Source organism: Telmatherina bonti, assembly GCF_933228915.1.
Source record: "Telmatherina bonti genome assembly, chromosome: 11".
NCBI classification, from domain to species: Eukaryota; Metazoa; Chordata; class Actinopteri; order Atheriniformes; family Telmatherinidae; genus Telmatherina; species Telmatherina bonti.
This window is the reverse complement of record NC_136629.1, coordinates 17,455,787-17,478,843: the sequence shown is the minus strand read 5'-3', so window position 1 is coordinate 17,478,843 and position 23,057 is coordinate 17,455,787. Positions and strand designations below refer to the sequence as shown.

Genomic DNA, 23,057 nt, shown 5'->3' with positions numbered 1-23,057 from the left:
ATTTTCAGTTTTGTCCTAAAAATAGCATTTAACTCTATGAATAAACCAGTCTGTTTACTAAAAACAGCCAACTTATCAAAAAACCTATTTTAAATGGTGTATTCAGTCATTTTGTTCATAGCAGCCCACAGCAGAGACACATCATTTGTTTCTATTTCTTTGGTTGCTTTGAAAAATGCCAAATATAACACAGTTTGACATATAGAAAACATTATTTTCCCGCCAACAAGGTGATTCCCAAAGAGCCATTAGTTAAAGCTTGGTATATGTCGGCTTGTGTGGCATGTCTTGAAAATCTATTAAAAAGGAGGATTTAAAGTGGAAGACAAACGAGGAAATGCCAAGCCTAAAAGCTACTGGTAGATCTCGAAGTATCTGGACGTTTGTCCTCGAGAAGTATGCAAAGAATCCAAAGACCTGTCATAGAACCTTTCGAGATGCATCTGGGCCTGTCGTTTATTCATGTACTGTTAACTGAAGCTGGACTATATCCCTGTGATCATTGGGCGAAAGGCAGGGTGCACCCTGGACAGGTCTCCAGTCCATCACAGCTCAGATTTGACAAGATGTATAAATATCATAAGATGTGTTGCTGGTGAAGAAACAAAGGCAGATGGCAGGAATGAAAACAGAATTTATAATTACCTAAAAGACAAACACTTTCAGTGTGAATATAAATTAAGGCTGTCAAACAATGAAAATTTTTAATCTGATTAATCACAAGATAGCTGAGGATTTATCACCATTAATAACACTCCAAACTATCTGCTAGGTGTTTAGCTTGAACTCACAGCCTGAACAAATGTGTGCCTGGTGTGGGAAAAATATGAATAAAATTAAAATAAAAGATAATAATCATGATAATCAGTTTTATTTAATTATTTCCGATTTGGGAAATTCCGTTCTGCATTTGACACGTCTCTAAATGGACTGGAGAGCAGCTTGCTGCCATGTTTCAGCAGTTGTGGGGTTAAGGGTCTTGCTTAGGTGGTCACACTGGTTTCCCTCTGTTGTCAGACTGGGAACTTAAAACCCACCTTTGTAACCACTACTCCACCTCTCCTCCTAATGACGTTCCAAATGACACAAGAATTGGACTGAGAATCAGTGACAACAGGTATGAAGTGGTGATAAATCCCCCACAGATCCTGGACGCCCAGGATTATTGCAGCAGTATGAGACCAGTTTAACAAAGAAACAATTGCACAAGACTTATTTATGCCGTATACATCATCTTTCTCTTCATCTTTGCATGTGTTTGGATAAATTACTGTAATTATTCCCCATTTTTCTTGCACTACATAAAAAAAGAAATAATGAGTTGCTGAAGACATTTGCACAGTACTGTAAATGGGGTCATGTCATGGGGTGTGAGGTGACCTCACCTGGACCGTCATCTAAGACAGATGTTCCTTGACTACACTGTGATATATGACTGTTACTCTCTTTGGTGCACGGGGTTCAGACAAAAAGAGCACAGTTTCATCTTCAGCTGCTTGCACTGGCCTTGACATGCCATAACACTCCCACTATGCCGCACAGCGTATGAGTGTAGGTGTGTGCGCTCATGTCAGAGTCTCACTTTGGTACACCCTGAGAGTCCTTGTCTAGAGACCTTGAGTGCTTGTAAGTGCAGGGTGCCCGTCCATTGGGAGAATGAAGGGGAACAAAAAAAAAAAAAACACCGGAGCAGATAAGAAACTTTTCCACCAGCAGGAACAACTCGTCCTGGATGTTTCCCTTCTTCCATGCGCTGCTTCTGACGTCTGCAGCATGTGTCAGATAGGAGATAATAACTGTAACAAGTTCATTGTCAACCAGAAGGATTTGGACATAACAGACAATGAACTTTGCAAAGGAATCTGAGAAATGTGTATCACTGTAGCAAAACAAAATGTGTTTTCTTTTTTTTTTTTTCCCGTCCCTCTCTCTCTCTCTTTCTCTCTCTCTCTCTCTCTCTCTCCGGAGGCATCCTCACAGGAGTGTTTCCATGGCTTGAAACCAAGGAGAGAGAATAAATGCTGATTGAGCACAGACAACAGCTACTCTGTCTTTGCTAAACATCTTCAAGGTCCCTGTGGAGGGATAAATGGCCAGCAGGAGGTGCGTTCCCAGGAGAGAATCATCTGGATGTTTAGGAGGTAAGTCCTCTTCTCAACTTCTCCATCTTAGAAACTCACTCTTTTATATGCAACAACATTTTGGAAACTTAGAAAACTTTTCTTTAAGCCATGATTTCCTTTTTTTTTTTTTTTTTTAAAGATAGAATAACAATTTGATTCAGTTTTGCATGTTCAGTAACGAAAGCCAGCAGTTCTACCTGGTGAAGCAGCAGAAGAAAATCTGAGCTTTTCATTCTGTTTGTCATGCATTCACAGTGCAACTCCTCTGCTTTTGTCGTCCCTGCCTCGCAGGTCCCTGCGCTTGGCGACGGGGTCGCACAGCTCATTGCACTCGCTGTTCCTTTTTCCTATGCATATACTTCTTTGAGATGTAACTTTAAAGAGGCATAAGGCATGGGAAAATGGGGCTGCAGAGGTATTCCACCGAGCAGACGGACATTTCATTGTGCTACACGGCAGCTGACCTCAAAGGGAACACACACACACACACACACTCACACATGAACGAAACTGGCTTGACTTGAACTAAAAGAGGAAAACTGATTTTATGTCTGTAGTTTGTTTTTATGCCAATTCATGATTTTAAACTCGTATTTATCTTTCATGACCTGATGTGAATGTGGATCTGTTTGTCAGATATATTTTGTCTTTTATTCTTTTAATAAAGAAATTGCTTCTAAAATTGTGTGAAATTGAATAATTCTGGCCTTTTAGATTTTTGATTTTTAGATTTGGTTTTCTTAAAGTTGCACATTTGGGTGGTGATACACTAACCATTTTTTTCTTACCAAACTGCCTCAGTTTTGCTGATTTAATCCCATAACGGAAATAAATGATTGTATTTTCATATTCTGTTCGACACTGTGACTTAATAATATTTTCTCTGTTGCTGAAAATAGTATTCTGGTCCTGGTGAATGATTAATAAACATTACATAAACCTAAAAAAAAAAAAAAAAAAAAAAAGAAGAAAGGCTAAAGGTAGAACAATTCACAATAAGAAGTATAATTTATAATGTAAATGCCATTTTAGCCATTAATGATGTTTAAATATTTCCTCTTTAAGCAGATATTTTAAATGAATTTATATCAAACTTTAAAGTGGGACAAAGTCACTTTTAGCACGAGGCTCTTCAACTCGGCTCCCTGAGAGCCACTGTCTGCAGGTTCTAGTTGTTCACTTGTTCACAAGTCTCACATTAATCAGTCATTGTGCAGAACTTGGCAAGCTGCTGAATGCTTTAGCAGAGGAAATGGATCTTATCTTAAATAGCAAAAGGTTAAACACTTTAAAACTACACCTATGTTTTTAGTTATTAATCATATTTTACTAATTGTGTATTTTATTTATTTCATACAAAAAATGTGCCCATATTTCTGATACAAATGGAGGTCAACTTTGTAACTACAATATACATGTATGAATCAGATTTAGTTATTCTATTCTATTCAATGAGTGGCAATGTATTAATGTGCCTTTATTGTGGTGGGCATCATGCATAAAAGGATTAAGACACTGGTTTAATCTTTATAAAGTGTTGGATTTAATAACAAATATTAATCTTAAGGCTGATTTGGAAAAAATATCTGTCAAAGCAGTGAAGTAAAACAAGCAAAATCTCCTCCACTCTTCCTGAAGAATAAAATGTAACAAGTATCACTTAATACATAAATGTAAAGTTTCCAGGGTTACAGACAACCAGCTACTTGGTCAGAAGAAACAAAGATCAGATCTGTTATATTTTGTTCTTTGTGAATTGTATCTGGAGATATCTCCATCTTATAATTACGGTCTTTGCTTCATATGTTCTTGAGTTCTTGCTCTTTTGGTGTAACTGAAAAATATTCAACTAGATGTCCCATGCAGAAACTTACCTTTTGATGGCGGTCGTAAGCCAAAACAAAGTGGATTAGACATATATGTCAGGAGACAGAAAGCAACAGTTTTACCCTGAAGGTCACAAGAGACTGGAATATCTGAAAAATATTTTGTTCCTAAATCATTTAATGTTTTAACAGCAGTATTTTAAAATAAATAATTTATTGGACAGGGGAGACTTTATGAAGAGGTCAGATCTGGAATGAAAGGATTAATACAGGTGAAGCAGCAATGCTCTGAATCAGCTGCAGTGTCTGATCGATCTTTTGCATTTTGGCAGATCTGTAAATCAGCTTTTACCGCATGATGCATGAAGTACTTTTCTATAAATCAATCTAACACATTATGTCTATTTCTCAGTATATTTGAGGTGAGAGTGACTCTACTACTCTATAACTGACTGAAATTCTCACCCAACATCCAGGTTTCTGCCTTGGTTTGTGATTTCTAACATTGCAAAGTTAAACTCACACTTGATTTGAAATATATAGTGTATAAAGTGCATAATATAAAGTGTAAACATATATTTTTGCACATATTTAATCTTTAGACTACTAATAGATGGCAAATGAAGTTAGTTGGGCAAAAAGTTCAGTTGGGTTACAAGTATAATAAGAAAAGCTATGTAAAATTATATGAGCATACTTTATTTGACCCCTGACCCCCTCCCCATCACCCAGCCTTGGCCTCAGTCTGTTGCAGCAAACCAGCTGCAGCTTTCCTCAGACTGTTCGCACCTTTTCACCTGCCCACTCACCTGATCCAAAAGGGATCAGCCTAACACTCATTGTCATGCAGCTCATCTATTCTCTGCCCCCTCACCATGGATCATTTATTGATGCTCATGTCTCCATAAGCACCAGGAGCTGCAGCAGCAGACAGAAACTTTTCACTGCTTGGGATTTCTCCCAGTGCATAAAGTCCAGGATGCTTTAAAATGAATTAAGTTCCTTTCATTAGATTAACTACTGATGCTTGCAAACTTAATCAGCTCCTTTCATAAATGTGGCTCCTCATCCTAATAAATTTGCTGGCCTCAAATAAAAAAAAAAATAGATCTTCATAACAACCTGGAACATGGAGTCTGATCCCCTGCAGCATTAGTCAGACTGAACTCCCAACTACAAGTGAAGAAGGCACAGAAACTTTACAACAGCGTGACTCCGTCGGTCACCCATGTCCCAACTAATGACCTAAACGTGAGGCAATACACACCTCACTCAGACTGGATGGCACAGTGTGAAGTGTGAAGCGTTCTGTCGTCACACAAAAGAGCACAATGGATCTCTGCCATCACGCAGTTACTCCGCTTTCATGTCCTCTTGAAGATGCAAATCTACAAGCAGCAGAGGCAATTCCAGGTGGAAGTGTCTGAAGCAGTCTGAGATGCAAAAGAGCCTTCTCAGAGGACTCAGGTGTTTTTTTTTTGGTTTTTTTGTTTTTTTTTTATTTTGTTTGGAGAAAAATATAGTTCTCCTCAGCTGGTAGTTATAGTGATATCCAACAGATGGCAACATACAGGCCCTCATTTAACTTGTATGAGCTCATTGTCTGCATGGTAGCTTTGGATTAAACTCCATCAACTTTTCATTCTGTAAACTATTTATGACACTGATATGAGTCTTTCTCTGATAATGTAAAAGACATAATATTTGTGTCGACATTTCATGGATGAGACTTAAAACAAGCTTAAACACACTCAGCCATACTTTGTAAGGAACTGTGTTAAAGTAAAAAAAAAAATAATGGAAGAGATGAATGAAAGTATTAAACTTGGTTTAATTTGTGGCCTAAAACGGAAGATTTACATCAAACACGCACTTCCAGCTTATATGAACCCTTTCACTTTCACACGACATAAAGGCAAGAGAAAGATGTTCTCTATGTTTTTAAGAATAAACAGAAACCATGTTGTGTTTTCAGCAAATGGATGAGATGTTTAAAAGATAAACTTACATAACAAAAGTGAAATGGTTGAAATGTGAAACAGTATTGTCGAAAAAAACACCTAGTTCAGGTTTTACATTCCCAAACCTGTTAGCAAAACTGCTCAGGCTGGTTTGTTTCCACATTTCATTAATGGGAACTCATCAAAGTCACTGGAAATTTAAGTCTGACAAATGGTAGACCAGGGGCTGAAAGGGTTAAAACTCATAGCGCTTCAGAAATGACCAAAGCAGTCATATTTACAACTTTTAAAACACTCTTTTAAAGAGTAATGTGGTGATTTCTAGATTCTAGATAGAGGTACTTCTACTGCAGTAGAAATGTGTGTGTGTGTGTGTGTGTGTGTGTGTGTGTGTGTGTGTGTGTGTGTGTGTGTGTGTGGTGGGGCTGCGGGATGGGGGCGGTGGTGTGGAGCAGCGGGAGGGGCCGCAGCCGGACGGGAGCTGTCCGCTCAGGAAGGGGTGCTGAAACAGAAACGGAGGCAGCAGAGCGGCCTGGACTGCCAGGAGGCGGGGGCGCGTGTCCTGGACCCTCGTTTCACTTTCATCCTCCGGTTCTGGAACCAAGTTTTAACCTGAGACAAGAAAAAAAAGCCACATATAAAGAAAGAGCCAGAACCAAACAAGGTGCTATCCTGCGTTATGAACTGACTTACAGGGAAAGTTAAGCATCTCCGCAAAATCACGAGACCTAAACGCAAACTGTGCAAAAAAATCCGAAACTTCTAAATCCCACCTGTGTTTCGGTCAGGTAAAGCCTCCGTGCAACCCTCTTCCTCTCCCTTGCATCCAGGCATTTGTGCTTTCTGAAAGTGCTCTCCAGTTCACCGATTTACACCGAGGTGAACTTGGTCCTCACCCTCCGCTGCGGCGCGCGCTCCCCCTCGCTGTCCTCTCCCACCTCGCTGTCGGACCCAGACGCGTAGCCGCAGCTGTCTGGAAAAGAAAACAGTGCAAATTTAATTAATTTACTCAAAATCGATAAGTACTCAAACGGCCTGTCGATCCCAGTCCTTAAAACAAAGTTTATCAGGGAACTTACTATTTGGAGAGGTCGGGGAGTATCGCCTTCTTGCAAATTCCTCCACGTCTCCCAGAAACTTCGGATAAAGCGCTGCATCCTGTGCCTGCTCACAGAGTCCTCGTAGTAACTTTTGGAAAGCCACTCCACAGAAAAGTTTGCCATAATGTTTCCGACCAGTATGACGGCACATGGTGGGCTATATAGGGGGGCCATGCGACTTTATTTGCATTTACAAAGGAATCTCAGCGGAATGACAGAAACTTGATGGTGGTTGTAATTGAGGTTAATGGAGACCGAGTTGTAGTTTTTCTCACGTTTGTGGCGGTGTGAGAAGTCCCGGCGCCACTCAGTCTGAGTATCAGTTACCTGGCATCTCTGCCCTAAAAATGATGCTTGCATGAAGACTCTCAGCAAGCATCCGCCTCACAATACAAGGCCATCAACTACTAAACAAGGCAAAAAACTACTTTAATGTTTATTATGTCTTGAGAAATTCAATAAAAAAAAAAAAAAACTATTCCCTTTTTCTTTTCTTTTTTTTTTACCAAAAAACTACAAAGCACCCCACAGCTACACGTGGTTTGCTTTGAATTAGTCATCAGTAAATGTTTGACCACTGGTGAAGATATTTCCAGACAATCATGGTGCAAACAAAGCCTCCCAGCATCCAGAAACCTGGTTGTTGAAGCCTTTTGTTATTGGTGGGATTGGTGGGTGTGACCGCTTTCAGAAAACATCATCAGAAAGTGAGAAAGTTTGCTTTGATTCTTATGGAGCTGTTTGAATGAGACATTTGCCTTGAGGCACCCTCACCCTCCCCTACAGGCTGTCTTTAACAGCTTCATTTATAAAAAAAAAAAGAAAAAAGCTTTTGGTGTGTTTAAAACTTCGCAGAGAATAAGCAGCCCTGGATTTACAAATAACAATTACAATACATTCAAATATGTCAAAAGTGTATTTTTTTAAATGAACTTTTCCATCTCTACGTCTCATTCCTTCGTCAGGATTTTAACCTGAGGCTTCAGACTTCACATGTAGATCACAGAGATCAGATCATGTGTGCATACAGAGCCACAGACTCTCTGGAGCCAGGTCTGGGGCCCTGGGGTACGTGTAAACTCATCAGTGAGGAGCTTAATGAGGACTAATTGTCGGCCATGAGCTCCACGTTAGCTGGCCTTTGAAGTGCAGCAGAGGGGACAAACAAGACTCATGAAATCTGACCATTTTGTCCTTGCTGATCGAGCCACAGCTGGGGGGGGGGGGGGGCGTGAGATGAATCTGGATTAGGATATTTGCTGCTATGTTTGACATTCTTCCCTGATTCAATTTATCACTTTTTGTTTTTATGGACTGGTTTGACTGGGATTTTGGTCCTATCACATCCAGACATTATTAGGGAATCAAATCAGGAGATCCATACAGTGACCTGTCACGGAACCTTTAGCCATCTTTATCAGTTACCCTTCTCCTGCCCCTCATCATAAGATGAAAGACAAGATGATCTATTCATGTGAGACTAATACCAAAATAAAGATTAGGGTATCTAAAAGATACTGGCTCTACAATGTGCCATGGATGAAGAAGAAAAAACAAACAGTGCGTCTTCAATTTCTCTATTGGAAGATAAACTTTATTCAATCATAAATAGATTTTCTCTAATTATATACAACATTTACCTATAGGCTACAAGGCATCCGATTGCACGTTTTTAAAGTGTTGAAGTAGAAAAAGTCTGTAGTTTCTTAGTAGAAACGCGGCTGCTGGATCATGAGACGGTGCGTCTGGTGAGGGGGCATCTGCTGGAGGACCAGCTCTGGCACAGGAAGCGCGTAAAGGGCCCGGCCTGTGAGCGCGCACTGGGGTCGTTGTCCGGCAGCTAGGTGGTACTGAACCGATGGAAGAGGCTGGAAAGTCACGGACGGGATCTGTGGAGCGAGGTAGTCCTGAACTTCTCGTTTCAGCTTCATCCTCCTGTTCTGAAACCAGGTCCTCACCTGAGAAGAAGAAGAAGAAGAAGCAGAGAGTCAGAAAGCTGCACTTCTGGAAACTCCTGCTTCTCCAGGAAATGTTTGTTTCCCAAACCAGTCTGTTCAGCCCCGTCTCACCTGAGTTTCTGACAGGTTGAGCTTCTGCGCCGTCTTTACTCTCTCTCCAGAATCCAGATATTTGTTCTTGCTGAAGATCTTTTCCAGTTTGCTGATCTGCTCGGGGGTGAACTTAGTGCGCACGCGGCGCGAGGTGGGGAGAGACGGTCTCCCCACCTCGCTGCCTTCATCCACAGAGAGACTGTCAGAGAAAGCGGCTTCGCTCTCATAGCCGGAGGAATATCCGCTGACTTCTGAAACTGAACAGAAAAGTGGTTGAATAAAAGAGCGCGTCTGCGGATCTGACTCAGAGTTTGAGGTTACTTACTGGGAGAGGAGCAGTGTGCTGGACGCACTGGTGAGAATGAGCTGGCCTGCTGCTCTGCTGGCTGAGCGGACTTGGATGGTTTGGGTTTTGCCTGCAGGTAACCTCTGCCATAAGTCGGCGCGCTCGGCGGCACCACGCAGGGAACGTGAGGTCTGCACTTTGGCGCAGATTCTGCGTGGAATATGCGCTCATCAGTCATTGCGGTGCTGTGATGGCTCTCGGCCAGCCAGTCCACGGAGAAGTACTTCACCATTTTGGCAACGCTACTCTGACTTTCTAACCTGTACAACCAAGTGATGTTGAAAGGAATAGTGTGGCAGATGTTAAGCCAAGGGCCAGCCTTTATACGGCCCCGGCCCTCGCTGCAATTTGCACATGTAGAGACCCTTGTTAACACCTGATCGATCCCGATGATTAGGGGATAATGGCTCGTTATTGAAGTTTTTGCATATCCTGAGTGTGGGGGGAGCTGGCGCCACCGAGTCTGAGAAGGCCTGAGCCTAAAACCAGTGAAACTGGGGCGGGTTGAATGTGGAATAGCTGAGCTGATACTCCCCTTCAGAAGTGGCGACCACATAGTTTGGTTGCTGTATGCATAAGTTACGGTTAGAAAGCTTTACAAGAACAGGTTTCAGTGTAAAACCTTTTTGAAAAGAGCTTTGAGATTAGATAATAAAGCATGTTTGGGATCATAGCATTGTACATATAAGCTGTTTGATTGAGGACCCTGCTGATACTTTCCCATGCTACATCATGCTGTTTATTTAGCTGTATATTGAAGTAATAAATATGGTTTCTCACTCCACTATGCCTGCTGAAGTTAAATGGTACTTTACAAGCTCCATCATCGGTCATGTTATAGTTATTATAGTAGGTCACACTGATCATTTGGGGAAAGTCATTCCATAATAAAATAAGTGAGTTACTGTTCATTAAACTTTTGCATCTTATTTCAACACAATTCCATAAACTGTTGCTCTTAATTGTTATCCGTCTGTTAAAAACATGGCTGGATGCTGGATTTATTTTCATTTAGATTCAAACCTAAATGAATTTATGATGAAGCAATCCGTATCCTCATCATTATCTTACTAATCCTAACCAGAACTGCAGTTATAGGACACAGAATGCCTGGCCTGGATTGAAAACACTGTTGGTTCATTTGTTGGACTTGCAAAGACAAGATTGGCACAATTTTTGTATTTCGGGAGACCAAGCTGTTTGTGCTGCTGTTCAAAATGGATTCTGAAATGAGACACACACACTTTGCTTAATCAGAATCATTTGTCTCACATTTTACATTTAGCCGCTTTCTTTCCCTAGTAAATACAACTTATTGTAACATTTTATCAGAAGCGCTGTCACTACCTGATACTTATGTGTTACTAAGAGCTAAATCTTGCAATGACACAAATTTTACTCATCCAAACCAGTAGAAAACTACAAATGTGTTAAGTTGTTTTTGGTTTCATTTCTTGTTGCTTTTAAGTTGAATAATAGCTGACTAATAATAATAAAGTTAAAATATAAAATGTAAAAAGCTGTCAGTAAAAAAAACTGCCATTTAATCTTTTAAATACATCTTGTAGAAATGAACAGTCTATCTACTTAACATGGTCTTCTGTGTTCTTTTTTAAAAAATGTTTGAAGATTATATTTCATGCAGAAAGCTTAGTAAGATTTTGCGATCAAAGATGTGATTTTTATCCAACAATTTGAGTGACACAGTTTTAAATTAAAGTCGCAAAAAGTTTGAAAAGAAATGTATGTTATAAAGATAAATTAACAAAGAGAAAAGGAAGAAAAAAAAAAACAAGTCACATTTCTTTGCATTTCTATGGTTTTTCTACCAGTTTTTCGGTGCAAATTTAACTCAGTAAATATAGATGGATTCAATTACCTCCAAATGTGCCAAGTTCTTGTCATACTTGGATTAACTGCTTATGGTATTTTCCAGTTGAACTCATAGAACTGAAAAATGAGCGTATTGAATATTTAATCAAATGAAAGCATCCCCATTAAATGGTGACAAGAAACCAGTCAAACAGAAAACAGTGGAAAAAAGATGGCGACGTTGTGCGTAAAACCTAACTTTAAAGCCATTTCTGACACCATAATGACGTGATTTTAACCTGTAACTGGGATCATTTGGTTTCGTGGTGGCACTTGTGCACTCAGATGGGGAGAAATCCTCCAGGGGTTTCGTATTGACACGTCATTGAGACCCCGGTGAGCGCTGGCGCCAGCTACCCAACGACCAGCATTTGGCGCAGGCGCTTCAAACATTACAGATCAAAGGAATTACAGTAGCAACACAATTAAAGCGCGTTCACGTGCAAATATGCTCAAACAAGCTCCTAAGGAAGCTGCATGGGGGAAGCCTGAGAGCGCAAACAAACCCATTGAAAAGCCTTAAGTAATCCTTTTACTGAGCGCGTCGCTCGCCGACGGCTGTAAACACGACACGTCACGCTCATATTCAGCATGATAAATAAGAAATATGTCAGCTGGTGTCACTCAGAATCTGTGAGAGACACTTTCTCACTATTTCAAGCTGAAATTCATCATGTCATGTGTATTAGGTGTGACATATATCGACAGCTTCTGTCCGACCTTTTTGACTTGCCCTCCTCCCCCCTCCTGCAGCTACTGGGGGGATATTACACTAAACTGATCGTTTAGTTTCCTTACAAAGCAGATAAGAGGCTGGGCCCTTGTTGTCTCCTTTATCCGCGATCTGTCGCTGTGGAGGTAGGAGACCATTCAGCCAGCTGGGGCTCTTTGTCCTCACAGCTTTGAAGATGCGCTCTGATCCTGTTAGATAACATATAAAAAATGACCGGGATGCTGCGCACGTTGGGCCATTTCCTCACGTCTGTCTCTGTCGAAGAGGAAGAGCTGTGATTCTGTTCTGCTGTTTTATTTATCACTTATTTAATTTCCCAGACCTGATGAGACAAATCAGTGAGTCTATCTTGGTGCGTCTCATAAGGTTTTTATTGCGCAATAGGAAATAAAGTTGTGCGTGAGAGTTACACTTCCAATAAACCCACTTTAACAGCTCAACGCGTGTTTCAGAAGAAAGCAACGGGGATGAAAGAAGGTTTCTCTTTGAAGAGTCATTAACATTACACTTCTTGATTTTCATATGCTACTTTAAGGCCATTTCCGAGGTGACATCCGTCTCCTTCAGGTTCTGACATGTTAAGTTTCTCCTCCAGTTTGTTGGACAGAATGTTGCTCAGTTGTTTCCGAGTGAGTTACATGTTTTGGACTATGAGTGGAGTTTCTGTTGATTTTTTTTGCCTCGTGGTCACAAAGTGAGCCTACATAAATAAAATGAACTTCAACCTCTGCTTCTGACTAGGCTTGTTTGTACACAGAAATCCATGAGTCATATTCCTGGAGCCGTATACCCTGCATCACCAACCTACTGATCATCTTCAAAAGCTGGCGCTACATGACAGCAGTGTTTTGTAGTCAGACCCAAACACAGCGGCTGTGCTAAGTGATTCAGCAGAGAAACCCAAGAAGACATTATCAGAGGAAAAACAGTGAAAGAATGAGAGCAGGAGTCAACATGGCTTTCTGGAGAGAGCTCAGAGAAGAGACAGGACGCAAGATGGAAGAGTAAAAACGGACTAAAGATTGGTAAAAGGCTTTAGACATTTCTTTTTCTCTCTCTCTTTTTTTTTTCCTTTATTCTTTTTAAGGGGAGCTTTCTGCATGATGAGAAACTCCTTTTATTCTGTTTTAAAAAATGAGTTAAAAAGAAAATTAAAAAGTTATTGTGAGAGTATTACTTTAATATTACATTTTATAACTTTTATGTGCATCTTAAGCATTCATGCAAAAATGACAAAACAGATTTTTATTTTATTTTATTTTATTTTTTTTTTAACAAAAATGACTCAATAGACAGACTTTTTTGGGGGGGGGGGGGAATGCATTTCATATTACATTTAGGCATGCCCAAGAGGATCTTGAGAGGTCGAATGAATACAACTGGACTTCTATCTGTAAAAGTCTGTAGAAATGTTTTATCTGTCTCCCGGGCTGCTTTAGTACAAGGGTTATATGGTGACAGCACAAGTCAGATTAACAGGCGGAATATATTCACAATAAAGTCATAATAAAAAGTGAAATATAAGAAAAAACAACAGAAATGATACAACTAAACTGTAAATAAATGAACAAATATTGTAGAATATAAAGAAATAAATGAAAACAGTTAAATAAATAAATATAAATACAATCAAAAAGCAGATGTTTGCCACAACTTTGTGATAAAAAGCATCAAAGGGTTAAAGGTACAAACTGTGAATTTAAAAGATCTGCAAATCTTTAGAAGCTTTGATTCCACCTGTAGAATCTTTACAAAATTTGCATGCCTGAATTCATTAAATTTGATGCCTGACTAATTGATTCTTGTTACATTTTACAGAAGGTTAACTAACAACATAAACTAATCCAAGTGTGGTGGTTTAACACATAATGCAGCAGTCAGATACCCATCATAAGATTTAAAATCAATCAAGAAAAATAGCAAGGCATTTAAAAATATCACGTTAAATTTGCCTGAAGGAGGGAAGTTCTGCTGGACCACCGGTCCCACATTCCCTGCTTGATAAAGCCAGCCACGAACCTGCTATATCACTTTTCTATCATGTTTATTGTTTGACAATGATACGCCTTGGCAAGAGACGACTAATGAAATGTAATTTATTTGGCTAAATTAAGCAAATCTTCATAGTATGTCACATTCCATCTCCATGAGTTTCACGGCAGATAATAATGGAGGAGAGAGCTGGCAGGGAAATAGAAAAATGGAGACCGGCTGTATGTCGTTCCTCAAAATGACATTTTACACACTGGCATCTCATTATGTTCTATCATTTATTGGTAAGATTTTGTCCTGGCTGTAAGCTCGTCTCCTTGCCCTTCACCACACACTCTTCATATTAAATGCATTTATTACCCATTGGGCTGCTTCACTGTAATCAGTATTAGATTTTAATTAATCACTTTAGGCATGTAATTCTCATTCAGATTGCTAATTGGTTAAATATCAGAAAATATGGGCTGTAATGTTCATTACATTACTTCTAAAACCAATAAATAGATGTGTTCTGCATTATTTTCTTTGACAGACAATCCAGTTATGTCAATTTCATCTTGAGGACTGGATTAACCTGCCAAGAGGTCTGAAAATGAGCTGCTGGGTTTCTATTTACCTCCCCCTGATGCACAACATCCGTCTCCTGAAATGATGCTGGTTTATGAAGTTTGGTGTGTCATGACCATGTTAGCTGTATAGAGGGAAGATGGGAGAATGATGTCATTTTTTGTGTTTACAAAATGATTTGTAGAAACCAGTATAACAGACAATAATGTAATCATTTAGTTACACAACCAGTCAAAAGTTTGGACACGTTCCCATTATTTACTGGGACAGAAAGGACCAAACCATGTACTTATGTTATAAAGCAAATATTGTAACTCCTGAACAAAGTGCTGAACATGAAATAAATTTAGTCCTATTTGTTACATTATAAGCTGCTTTTAATAAACTTCCAATGTTATTTTTTTTTATACTCGGCCAATAACCAGCCCACAGCACTACAGCATTTTACATTCCTAACGACATTTTTATCACATTTTATGTAAGCTATTTTTACTGTTTTATGACCTTTTTTTCCATTTACTGGCAAGTGTTATACTTTTTCTTAAGCCTTTTTCATTACGAATGCAGCTACAACATTTTTATTGACTCAGGCCCTTTTTGTCATTTGCAGTGATTTAACTAGGTAAAAATATGGCGCTGGTGGTCGACTGCACTTGACATAACGATTTTGTAATATTAACTTTTCGAAACCCTCCCCTGTTACGATATTGCCTTGGTTGGTAGTTTACCAAGCTATATTCAAGTTATAAGCAATCATAACCAATGCAGAGCTGTGGAAAATGTTTAATCTCGGTTTATTTGAGCAATCTAGATTCAGACAGAATAAAACAATGTAAATGACATTTAAATCCATCTCATAATTTCTCTTACTGTTTGAACATAGCTTATTGCAAATGAGTTGATACCAACTTTAAATCTTGTTTCCATTCCTTAGATGCCATGCTAGCAGCCATCTGAAGCTAACCATAGAAGCTTCAAGGCTTTGTGCTAAATTCTAACGCTAGCATGCTTACATGCGCTCTTCAAGCTGCTGGGTCATAAACCAAAATATTAATAACTGCAATCAATCTTTTTACTTCATGATAGCAACGCAAAGTTAACATTTAAACTGAATATGGTACAGTTCATCCAGGAACCCAAACGCTGTGAAAGTGAATGAGACTGAACAACAACAAACTATCCTTCAGTAAACATGGATATTTATACACATTTGCTTTAATTCAACAGTTGTGATACTTTAATGAGGAAACAAAGTAGTGACTGGAGCTGTGAACTGTCATATCCAGTCTTGGCATAATTTAGAAATCAACCCTTGAAACATTGTGCTTTCACAACATAGTTTTAGGTGCCTGGTGTGGTCCGTCATCGCTCGTCTCTTCTCCCTGTTGGCGACCATCTCTGAATACCGTGTTCCATGTTTGGTCCAGATATGAAACGATGGAGGCTGTAAAAACTTAATTCATTCATTCATTATTCTAACCGCTTTATCCAATGAAGGGTCGCGGGGAAGCTTGAGCCTAACCCGGCCGTCTTTGGGCGAAAGGCAGGGTACACCCTGGACAGCTCGCCAGTCCATCGCAGGGGCCGTAAAAACTTAAACACATGAATTTGATGCAATAACTGAATAAGAATGTCAGTGTGAACAGAGAAGAAATTATTGCAAAAAATGACCATTACTACTTTTGCCTCTTTTTAGGAAAGCAAATATCAAAACAATTGTGAGGGGTCAACCGTGAGGAATGAGTTATGACCATCATGGACTGTAGGGAAGGAGAACTGGTATTAAGACCATAAAATGTTTAGCTGTCGTCAAGACAACAGAAGCATCAGGGAGTGGACATGGAGTGTGGACCAGGTGGTGATGTTGGACTCAGGGATGGGAAAAGCAACTGAAGCTGTTTTCACTGGAAGGTGGCCTTCACCCGCCTTAGTGTGTCATGGATCCTGCGTGTTTGACGCTCACTGGATTGCTGAAAGTTGGCGTCATTGTTGGCAGCCAAAAGGTGGATGTCAGAGGTGGCGAGGTGGGCGATGCGGCGACGCAGGTAGTCCTGCAGGTCCCGATCTGGGCTGTAGGGGTACGTAGTCTCCTGGAAGGCGTGGACCTGACTCACAACCTTTGCAATGCTCCTAGAACCAAAGTGAGATGTGACAAAAGACGGATACAATGTGAGAAAGGAACTCAGTTGCTGCATGTATGTTTTTCTTCTCAGCAGCATCATCAGCCATGTCTCTGACCTGATTTGGAGAAAGCCGAGACAACTCAGGGACCACAGTTACCAGCTGCATTTCTGCCTTTCTCTGCTGGATCTATTGACCCCAGCATCTGGCTACACCCAATCACCTCTCAGCATCTGGCCAAAAACCTCTTTCCCAATCAAACTCCATCCCACATGTACCATCTGGAGCAACGCTGGCACCCCTACTAGCAACCCAAATTCAACAGCTGCGCCATTACCATCCTAGTGCCACTTGTTGTGACCTTAGCATCTGGTCAGCCATATTGAAGCGAAGGAGAAGGACACGATAAAAATACGTCCTCTTAGAGAGTTGGCCGACTTTGTCATGAACAAATTTGGAGGGTGTAGCTCTGAAGCTAATTCTCAGATAATGAAACTAACTGTTCAGATTTTGTGTCACTACTGGAACAAGGAGGAGGTTCATTTTACTGACTGGATGCAGGTTTGATGAACATCACAGTCTTTTTAACTAACTAACTGCTCTAAGCTAAAACTGAGGGATCAATGTGCTTTTCATCACTTTATACTTATATGGGTCCACATACGTAGCAACTGATATATTTGTTCCACCATTGTTACTATGGTGTCTCTGAATGGACAAACAATGTAAAGTGAGAACCTTCTCCCTTAAATGAAAGCAATTATCACCCAAAAGAGATGTTTTTAACGCAGACTTTAGCAATCTTTTTTTTTTTATGAGAGTGAATTTATCTTTTCTTTTTGTTTTTAACAAGATCAGAAGGGATTTTTTCAGACCAACAGCAAAAAGTCCAGATTTTTACAATTAATTGTGCTTATATTATAAACTGAACAAATCAGTTATGAGCTTATGACTGATTTATTCATTCACTAATAGTAAAAATTGTGTGAACATCTTTCTGAACAGTCAGATCACAAGGCCAGTATTAGCCTGCATAACTCTCAGAGCCATTGGAGGAAGAAGTCTCTGTTTTCTGTTGAGATGTAAGTATCTGACAACGACTGCAGTTCTTATAAGTTATTCTCGTACTTTTAGCTGCTAGCCTGGAGTAGGTACTTTCTCTGCTCATGGGGAACCAATGTACAGAGGTTTTCAGGTTTCCCTTGAGAGAAAGAAAAAATACAAAACCAGCAACTATAAAAAAAAAAAAAAAAAAAAAAAAGCCAGTAAACACTTCTAATAATAATAGAATATAAAGTGCATGAAAGATGAAGGAAATGAATAAAAGCGACTCATTTAGAAGTGTATAAAAGTAATACAGGAGGAAAAATAGAGGAATAAAGAAGCAGATGAAGACCACACTTTTAAAAAAAAAAAGTCAATTTACCTTTGAAATACAAACACAATTTTGTGAATTGTTACTCACGTCACAGAATTTTTGTCATTTTGACTTAACTACCCGTCAGGATGCACAATCTGTGGCTGTGCAACAAGATGAAGCTCACCAGTACAGAATACGACTGTAGCAAATGCATGTTTAAAGGAGCTTCACAGCAGGATAATTCAGGGAACTCAGTTTGAACAGGTGGATTTCCAAGAAACTACTAACAACTGCTAATTCGGGGCAAACTTCTCCAAAATGATCTTTAACCAAGAAAAAAGAGAGCAGGAAGAGAAGGAAAACGGAAATTATTTTCAGCCAGCTAAGAAGCATCACCAAGTTTCATGTGGTGCGCAGACAACTGCTAGCAAGACAACAGCTCACAACATCAATAAAAGAGTCAAATACTCACAGATTATGTGTATGACTCAGTCATACACATAATCACTATAACTCAGTCATCAACCAGTTCTAAAACTGACTAAATTGAGTTTAAAGGGGATTTCTTTATTCAAATCTTTGCTTTGAAGTACCTGAAGATGGGCTTAATGTACACATTGTTTAGTTAAAGGTGTGAATTGTCTTGATTATGAACCCGAAAGTGTTCTGGGGATGAAAAAGTGTCTAATTGTAAAGAGAATAATAGGACAAACAAACAGCATTATGGGAAAGTAGATTAGGATTAGTACACTATAAAACATAATTCAGTGTCACAATATTGTTTCTTTGTTTCCCAACTGATTTCTCAAAAGGTTGCACAGTTTACTCAATGTCACCTAAGCACCTTCAATAATGGGTTCAAAACCCTTCCATCTTTAATAAATTAATTTAATATTCATATGTTTCTAGAGAATTTGGGTTTTTAATGTATTTGTACTTTATTTTTATAATTATCAAATTAATTATATATGAACATGTAATATTTTTATATCTAAACTGACATTTTTTTCACAGTAAATATAGTTTTTTTTTTTTTTTTTTTTTAATAAAACTTTTGAACAATTATCCCTTTTTTTCAGTGTTGTGAGCGATTGTCATTTAATCAGTTTGTGCACTTTGAGATTTGTTTACACTTTGGTGTTCAAACCTAATGCAGTTTTCACAAGTATCTCTTCAGTATGAGCAGCAGGAGAGGCAGGAAGGTAACAGCTTTAACACTGTAACTGAACTGCATCAGGGTTCACTCGCACCATAAACAGTTTAAGTGGACCAGATTTTGCAAGTTCAGGCCATACCAGACTGAGAGGGGAGGTACAGACCAGTCCAAACAGACCTTTTGCACCACAAGTCTGTCTGTTTCAGAAAACTAAAGACAACTAGAACTAAAAATCACATATTGTGAGTTGTGTAGTCCAGTCATGTCATGCAGATCTGGTTTGTTGTTTGAAAATGTTTGTTTTGGAGACATGAAAATCACAAGATGAACTGTTTCTCTTTATATCAGAGTTTTATAGGTTGCTTGAAAGCACAAGAAAGAGGCATTTGCGAATGCTGCAGATGTTCCCAGTGTCTGTTTCTTAGCTTTGTTCACAAAACAAGCCTCCAGTCAGTTAGGTTTGAATGTGGGGGGGAAAAAAAACCAGAAGAGTTTTCAGGGTTAAACTTCACATCATGTGAACACTACCCAGAAGAAAAGTGTGTAAAATTTTGCCAGTTGAAACAAAAAGTGGATTTTTCTGATATGACACGTTTTTGAGTTTTCTATCTACTGAACTGCTTTTTGTTTTTTTTGGGTTTTTTTTATAACGTCAGAGTTTCTATTGAATGCAAACAGAAAACAAAATGTGTTCTGCAGCCAAAGAGTACCTGAGTTTGTTCCATTTGTAAGCCCCAGTCGTGAGCGTGAATGCACCAATCTCTAGCTGCTGGACATGCATAGCCAGGATGTGAACAGAGGGCAATGTCGGCTTCCTCTTTGTGTGTTCTCCTCCCATAAGACACAAATCATCACTCTTTAGAAATACCTGAGAGAAGAGGAAGCAAATTAACAGCACAGAACAAAGAAAAAGAAACATTTCAGGAAAAATAAATGAAGAAAACGTCATTCATGCAATCATTTGAATGTCTATGGTACTGAAGCAGGTAAATACAAAAGTTAGGAAATGATGCATGTTGTTTGAAGCACCAGGTTCTGTCAAGGGCAGTTGTCTGAAGGACAACCAGCTGTAAGCTCTCAGCACACAGTTATGTTGCTTGAAGCTGTTTTCCATTGATTTGTTTGCCCCACAGCCCCGTTTCACAATATGTGGCCATATCAGTCCACTGTTACAAACACCATCCATGTGCTCTTTCTCAAACAGTAACACACACACACTTACACACACCCACCTGCACAGCTCGTAGCTCCTCCAGGATCTCACATACCTTGGAAGCCAGATGTTTCCAAGCCTGTTGGCGGGCAGAAGAGGTGCTATTTTTTATTTAGCATCACCAAAATGAAAGCATATCATGAGAAACCAGAGCCAGTGAAATGAACCTGCCTTGAGATGAAAATATGGAAATTTCTTCTATTTTCTCAGCACAGAAGCCTTCAATTGTGAGTTTTTTTAATTACTCCTTTTCATGCCCATATTTCTCCTCACCACGCTCACTCCCTACATCTTATTTGAATTCATTAATGTTAATTTGTCATTTGTGAAACTAATTAAATACCATCCAAGCTCGATCGCAGAAGGAAAAAAAATGAAAACATTTAGCTCCAGGGCACCTGACTTATTAGAAAAACTTAGAATTTGTGTCAGGAGGAGTTTTATAACATGGAGCCTTACTGGTAATTGCCTGACAATCACGTTCTCCAGACCTCCGAGGACCTGCATCGCTGTGGCAAAATTCCGGGATTCGTAGGAGAGTTTTCCAATCCATAGAAACTTGGTCAGCAAGGCAACTTGTGTCTACAAGAGAGGAAGAAGAGGGGAATCAAAGACAACAAAAATGAGAAGAAAACAGAGAAAGATGCAATTATCTATTTTCTGTTTACTGTACCACAGCACAGCTGGCTGCAAAACAAACACATTCACAAGAAAAATCCTGTCGTCAAAGTGCATGGGGACTTTTGTGTTCCATGTGTGTTACTAACAGTGAAAAGTACAGACTCACTTGCTGTGAGCAGCTTCAAATATTGCATTTTTTTTTGCATTTACAGCTGAAGCACCAGAATGTTTTAAACCACGAGAGCAGCTGAAGTGTGCTCACTGCCAGCATTTCAAAGTGGACTGACAACTTGTTTGTTAGCAGTTAAAATAAAAGAGCTGCTAAAAAATACCTGAATGTTGGATGGACAGAGGTTGTGTTTAGTCCAGTGTTAAGGAGCATAGAAGAGCAGAAAGAGTTGCAACTACAGCATTTAAATTACAGCAATAATTCAGCTTTCATTGACTTTTGCATCACATTGAAAGACAAAAACCATTGCTTCCAGTCTTCAAACCATTCAGCCATTAAATCAAAGACACTGAAATTATATATGAGGGAAATCTGGCTCAGAAAGGGTTGCCTTTCTTCCTTTTTTGACCTTGTTACTTTCCCCTGTTGTGTCTCCTCTCACCTTGACAGAATCGCAGATGACTATTTCTGCAGAGATCCAGTTAGAGACACTGTCAGCGTATGAGAGCAGCCGCTGAAGGTAGCTGTTGGATGGGGTCTCCTCATGAACCAGCACACTGCTGCTCTCTGCTGGCGGGATGTGCTGAGACATGTTCCTGGACACGACCAACCCATAGAGACAGATTATTTCAAAACATGTTCCTACATTTACAGGAGTTATCGAAGTTTCTAGATTTCTGTGCCCATTACTAAAACACACAACACTCAGTTGAACTATTTCCTCTCCCTTCATCACACAGACACACACAAAAAAAAAAAAAAAAAAAAAAATATCCATGAAAACAAAGAACAAAAAGAAAAGTCTATACCAGAAGTTATCACTAAGTAGTTCAATATTCTGATCAACAATATAAAACAGGACTTATTAATCAAAATAACATGCTTGTCCTGTAAAATTGGTATCTTATTTTGTAAAAGCTAAACAAAATTTAGAACATTAAAGGTTTCAGCAATCAAGAGATATGAGTTCTCTAAAACATTTCTATATGATGCTTCATTTATTTATTTATTAAGAAATTGAAATTAGAACTATTAAATTAAACAAAAAAGTAATAACAATAGTTTCAAGGTAAATTAACTTATTTCCCAACTAACTGAACTTAGAGCTCACAAAACAAATACAAATAATAATAAACATTTGGATAATGAAGAAAAATTCAACTGATAAAAAAAAAGTTGCAAAAATGACAATATACAGTGATCTGCATATTGAAACATGATCAAATATTGATCTAATTATGAAATAATGTACACATCCTTTGAAAACCTAATGCACTATTATATATATATACATATATATATATATATATATATATATATATATATATATATATAAATTCACACACTGGTGAGATAAAGTTAAAAGGGCTTGTATACTTATTTGTTTTGTCTTACCCATTACACCCCCTTTCACACTTTTTTCACACCTATTGGTTTCAATATTGGCATGGTGTCATCACAAAGCTTTGATCCCTTTATAGATGAGTCACTCAGAAACAACACCTACTGAGTCATTAGAGCAGTTCTGTGTGCGTGGCGTAGTGTTAAGCTGTTCTGGTACATGATGAGCTGGGACTTGTGTCCATATGAAAGGATGACAGAACTGACAGGTAGACATTTACACTCAATGTGGACATAATCAGACACACAAACGTAAAAACAAGCTTAGGTCTATGTGTGGCATGTTATCAGCAACATGTTACACAACATTCAGTTACGTTTCCTTTTTGAAAAATACAGACTGTGAAATAATTTGTGAGCATTTGTCTTTTGTTATGAGCATTGTGAGCATTTGTGTGCACAATTTTAACTGTAAAATTTGTGACATACATTGGAAATAACCATA

General features: G+C 39.0%; 2 protein-coding genes across 2 annotated transcripts in view; both read right to left on the bottom strand.

Annotated features, from left to right (window-relative positions):
• Window positions 1–8,716: 8,716 nt before the first annotated feature.
• On the bottom strand, window positions 8,717–9,963 carry LOC306762290 (uncharacterized protein; the record flags this gene model as incomplete). Its single annotated transcript, XM_079248732.1, has 3 exons — window positions 8,717–8,968; window positions 9,080–9,318; window positions 9,387–9,963. The coding sequence occupies 3 exons, from the start codon at window positions 9,961–9,963 to the stop codon at window positions 8,717–8,719; spliced, it is 1,068 nt and encodes a 355-aa protein (XP_079104858.1).
• A 5,538-nt stretch (window positions 9,964–15,501) lies between these two features.
• Window positions 15,502–23,057, bottom strand: part of kndc1 (kinase non-catalytic C-lobe domain containing 1) — a 42,491-nt gene continuing 34,935 nt past the window's right edge. Inside the window, exons 27-31 of the mRNA XM_079248663.1 lie at window positions 21,654–21,807; window positions 20,881–21,003; window positions 20,441–20,500; window positions 19,919–20,076; window positions 15,502–16,701 (exon numbers count right to left, since the gene is read on the bottom strand). Of these exons, the coding sequence (XP_079104789.1) occupies window positions 16,473–16,701; window positions 19,919–20,076; window positions 20,441–20,500; window positions 20,881–21,003; window positions 21,654–21,807 (724 nt within the window). The 3' untranslated portion in view covers window positions 15,502–16,472. The remainder of the gene's footprint in view (window positions 16,702–19,918; window positions 20,077–20,440; window positions 20,501–20,880; window positions 21,004–21,653; window positions 21,808–23,057) is intronic.